Source organism: Temnothorax curvispinosus, unplaced genomic scaffold (assembly GCF_003070985.1).
Source record: "Temnothorax curvispinosus isolate PA1 unplaced genomic scaffold, ASM307098v1 QBEX01016206.1, whole genome shotgun sequence".
Taxonomy (NCBI): domain Eukaryota; kingdom Metazoa; phylum Arthropoda; class Insecta; order Hymenoptera; family Formicidae; genus Temnothorax; species Temnothorax curvispinosus.
The window spans coordinates 3,873-8,536 of record NW_020225986.1 but is presented as its reverse complement, the minus strand read 5'-3'; the positions used below and the strand labels follow the sequence as shown (position 1 = coordinate 8,536).

The following is a 4,664-nucleotide window of genomic DNA, read 5'->3' as shown; positions in this document are numbered from 1 at the left end:
CGTCAGCAAATCCGTGGAGCTCACAACGTATGGTGTCAGATCCATAACCTGTCCATCGTGGAATTTGCAGGCGGTTGAGAGCTTCAAGATTCGTGTAAATAGATTGCCATCGAGTGGAGTCATCGGAGGGGATGTCATCATCCCAGTTGAGGTTGAGGCGCCATAGCCTTTGCATGAAAATTTTAGCGGTGACAATAACGGGAGTGGCCCATCCTAACGGATCAAATAGTTTGGCTATCGTGGACAGAATGGCCCGCTTAGTACGAGGAAGTTTTGGATCGAGGCTTACGCGAAATTGAAAGTGATCCTGAGATGGAGCCCAGCTGATGCCTAAAACCTTGACGCGTTCGTCGTCTTGCAGATTTTTGTTACAGGCAAGGCCGTGGTTGGCAGGATCGATGTCGGACAGTAACTCAGACGAATTACTCGCCCATTTTCTTAGTTCGAATCCATCTAAGCGCAAGAGGGCTTAAAGCTGGTCGCGAGATTGACGTAATCGTATAGGATCGTCATCGCCGAAGAGGGCATCGTCGGCGTACCATTTCCTTTGAAGGATGATGACAGCCAGTGGGAACTTGTGACCTTCATCGGTTACAAGTTGAATGAGAACGCGAAACGCTAGAAATGTCGCAGAGATCATACCATAAGTTACGGTTAATAACACATACTCTCGAGGAATGTCTGAGGGATTAGGTGTCCACAATATTCTTTGATAATTGCTGTCGCGGGGGTCGACACGAATCTGCCGGTACATCTATGTAATATCCGCAGTGTACACGTATCGAGATTGTCGCCATTGTAATAAGACAGCCGGCAGATCTTGTTGAAGCTTAGGTCCTGTCAGGAGGTGGTCATTCAGGGAGGATCCGTTCGCAGTCAAGCACGACGCATTGAATACAACCCTTAAATGAGTTGTCACGCTGTCTTCACGAATGACCGGATGATGGGGAATGTAAACGTTTTGCGCATTATCTATTTGAGACCGCGGTACTTCTTGCATATGACCTAGCTTTTCATACTCCCGCAGGAAATCTGAATACTCTTTCTGCTGCTCCGGATTGCGTTGCAACCTCCGAGTGAGGCGTTGTAGACATTTGTCCGCAATGGCTCTGGAATGGCCGATGTTGATAGGAGGGCCGGTTTTGAACGGCAAACGAACCATGTATCGACCATCCGGACAGCGCGAATGGGTTTGACGAAAATGCTCTTCGCATTGTTCGTCAGCCGGGCTAAGAATGGAAGATCGGGGAATTTCCTCGACTTCCCAGAAGCGGCGTAACTCGGCTTCGAGTGATTCGCCTTGAGAACAAAAATGTGAGGTCACGAACGGAGGAGTGCTTGACAATGGGCTTGATGACGTGTGTGACGAGACTAGAGAGGAGGCCATAGGTCCGGAAATAATCCAACCTAACACGGTGTTCTGAGCAATCGGTCGGCCGGTGGCTCCCTTCCGGAGGCCGTCGAGAATCAACTCGCCGTAAAGATCAGCGCCAACAAGAATTTGAATGGGATCTGTGCTCATGGGATCAGAATCTGCCCATGGAAGATCCGCGAGATGACTCAAAGTGAGCTCAGTTTCCACGCGTGGTGGAATGTATGACGTTAAAGATTTCAAAATCAACGCGGTCGTCGAGAATGCCGGTGCCGTGCGATCACGCGGAGAAATTGTGATTGTAGCCGCGGAGCGGTATGTCCCGGCGTTGACACAACCAACTGCCGAAATAGTTGTTGGCAAGCGAATTCGCTTCAAGCGCAAACATTGAGCGAGTTTCTCTGTGATGAAGGTCATTTCCGACCCTTGATCTAACAGTGCTCGAACCGTGACGAAACGACCTGACGACGAGCCGACCGTTATCCAAGCCGTAGCGAGCAATACATGTACGCGCGCGGTAGCATTTGAGAATGTAAACAGTGAATTTACTTCTTCTTTGGTTGTCGTGTCGGGCTGGGACAGCGGACTCGTCGGCACGACGTCTAGAGCTTTCGGTTGAAAGTCCGAGTCAAGGTGAAGCGTCGTATGATGCTTACGTTGACACAAGCGACAAGTGAATTTACTGGAGCACGCTTGAACGGCGTGACCTTTTCTCATACAATTGAAACAACGGTTTTCTTTTCTGACTAAATCGCGCCGTTGACTCGGACTCTTACTTACGAACTGCGGACATGCACTGAATTGATGCTTCAATTTACATAATGAACATTGCGGTGGCGACTGCGCGGATGCAGCCGCACTGTTAATTTTTTGTACGCTCGATGGTTTTGATTTGTCGGCGGGAGAATGGGGGAGCTTCCTCAAGCGCGCGAATCCGATTGTCAAGAAATTTACTGAAATCTTCATATGTCGGAGGAGTGCGTTCCTCGCTATATTTTAAATTCCACGCTTTGCGTGTTACCGTATCGAGTTTCAACGAACCGAGATTGACTAATATGTCACTCCACAGTTCTTCGGGTGAGCGATTCAACTTGCTCAGAGCGGCGACCGCAGTATTTATTTTGTCGCGAAGGGTTTGGAGCTCGGCCGCGGATTCACGCGCGACCGCCGGCAAATTGAGCAACGTCGACATATGAACATTGATGAGGCGGCGTTTATTTTCGAATTGCGTATTTAACGTGTTCCATGCAATCGCGAAATTATCTGCCGTGACGTTAATATCCTTGACGCAATCAAGGGCACGATCTTTTAAGCACGACACAAGGAAATGCATGCGCAAAAAATTCGACAAATCTTTATTGTTAATGATGAGCGAAATGAATCAATCTCGGAAGCTCTCCCATTCGTCGTAATTTCTGTTAAATGGCGGTAGCGTTATTGGCGGTAAGTGAGACAGCGAAAACGCGGATGATGATCCAAGCGGATGATGTCCAGATTCGAATGATTGGTTCGGACTCACGTAAGGATCCAGTTCCTCGAGACATTCGGCCATGTAGTCAGAGGCAGCCTGGTACGCGTCTTCACAAGCTTCGTACTGCGATTCCCGGAAGTAGTCGTCAGCAGAACGGTCAGCAGCTGGGGTGGCGGCAAGAAGGGCGAAATGCCCGTTTTGAACTTGCACCCAGATGTCTTTTAGCGCACGGATTCGATTTCGAATTTTGGCAGGAGTAAGATTTTTCTTGCCGATTTTTCGAAAATTGTCTACTGCACGGTCGACGCCTCGCATCAACTGCGTTTGCCGTTCCCGAAGTTCAGCCATTTTGCACTGACTTTACGCGTGAACGTTCTCACCGCGAACTCGCGTGAATCTCGTTTCGATCCGGCTCGAAGGACCAGATGTTTCGTGCTTGACTTGATTTTGTCGGAGCGCGATGAATGCCGGAGCCACTCAGATAGAGTGCGAAACGAGGGTGAGGGCGGCGAATGAAAACTCGTCAATTGGTCACGCGATTTATTTACACAATGTAGCTTTTATTACACGGACACTGTTGTGGCCAGAATTCTATCTGCGATCTTGACGCGGTGGTCTGTCGCAACGCGACTCGGATCTTGCCGTGCGTCGACCGGACGCTCCGCGGACGGAGCAAACGAACTCTTGGCCGCGAGACGGACTGCAACCGCTCCCGCTTGTCGACAAAAGTCCGGAGCTAAACTTCGGGTTAAGCTCGATTATTACGTTTCGATTGTCTATCACTCACGCACTCGGCGAAAGATTGGCGGCGATGCCGCGCTTAAACGGTGGAGAAACCACGCACAAATTTTCGGCTGTGAGGCGGAGAGAACTTGCCGCTAACGTGTACGAATCGAGTTTAGTTTCGCGATCGCTCGCTCTGGCCCCGAGAGCCCGCACACCTCTCCCAAAGGGTCGCGTCAACGCGTGATCGACCACACAGGAGAGCGTGATCGATCAACCCCGTGCGGGTCGAATCCGTGCCACGAGACTGACAGCAGACGCGTCGCAGTCAGCCTCGCGGCCCGGTTACAACGCTCCTTAACACGGGCTTAACACGAAAAGTCGGACTTTTAAGGAAATTGGTTACGACGCAACTTGAAAATTGCAGTTCAGTAGAGAAATACGTCAATCAGATCATCACGACGGCGCATCAACTCAACGGCGTAGGCTTGGAGGTAAAGAACGAGTGGATCGGTACGTTGTTGCTCGCGGAGCTTTCGGACGGTTACAAGCCAATGATAATGGGCTTGAAAGCTCTGGTATGCCAATTACCGGAGATGAATGATCAAAACGAAACTTCTGCAGGAGGTAAGAAGTGGCAGTGCTAAGCCAAAGAGTAGCGAGTCCGATACTGCATTTCTCAGTAAGCAAAAGCAGAAGAAAAAGGTAAAATGTTTTTTTTTGTAATCAATTCGGTCATATAGCGCCGAAATGTCCTCAAAAGAAAAAGTCGAAAAATAAGAAGACAAATGAGCCTAAAGCCTTCTTCACAGGAAATGCGACGGAAAAAGCAGAAGGTTGGTTGATCGATTCCGGAGCGTCTTCCCACATGACGAGAGATCGAGAGTGGTACAAAAAATTGAAAAAGTGTAAGAATACGAAGATCAAGGTCGCCAACGACGCGAGACTCTCGGTGGAGGGCAAGGGAGACATTGATCTGGTAATTCAAGTCAACGGCTCAACGGATCAATTGAAGATCAAGGACACGTTGTACGTACCTGAGCTGTCAGCGAATTTTCTCTCTGTCAGTAAGATAACCTCAAAAGGTTATACTGTAAC

General features: G+C 49.3%; 1 protein-coding gene across 1 annotated transcript; it reads right to left on the bottom strand.

Annotated features, from left to right (window-relative positions):
• Positions 1–754: 754 nt before the first annotated feature.
• On the bottom strand, positions 755–2,089 carry LOC112466458. Its single transcript, XM_025034551.1, has one exon. It carries the CDS (start codon positions 2,087–2,089, stop codon positions 755–757), a length of 1,335 nt encoding a protein of 444 aa, XP_024890319.1.
• Between the last annotated feature and the right edge of the window lie 2,575 nt (positions 2,090–4,664).

What these genes read in the sequence shown, in the direction of transcription:
- LOC112466458 (XM_025034551.1), bottom strand. Translation starts at nt 2,089, where the DNA reads ATGAGAAAAGGTCACGCCGTTCAAGCGTGCTCCAGTAAATTCACTTGT.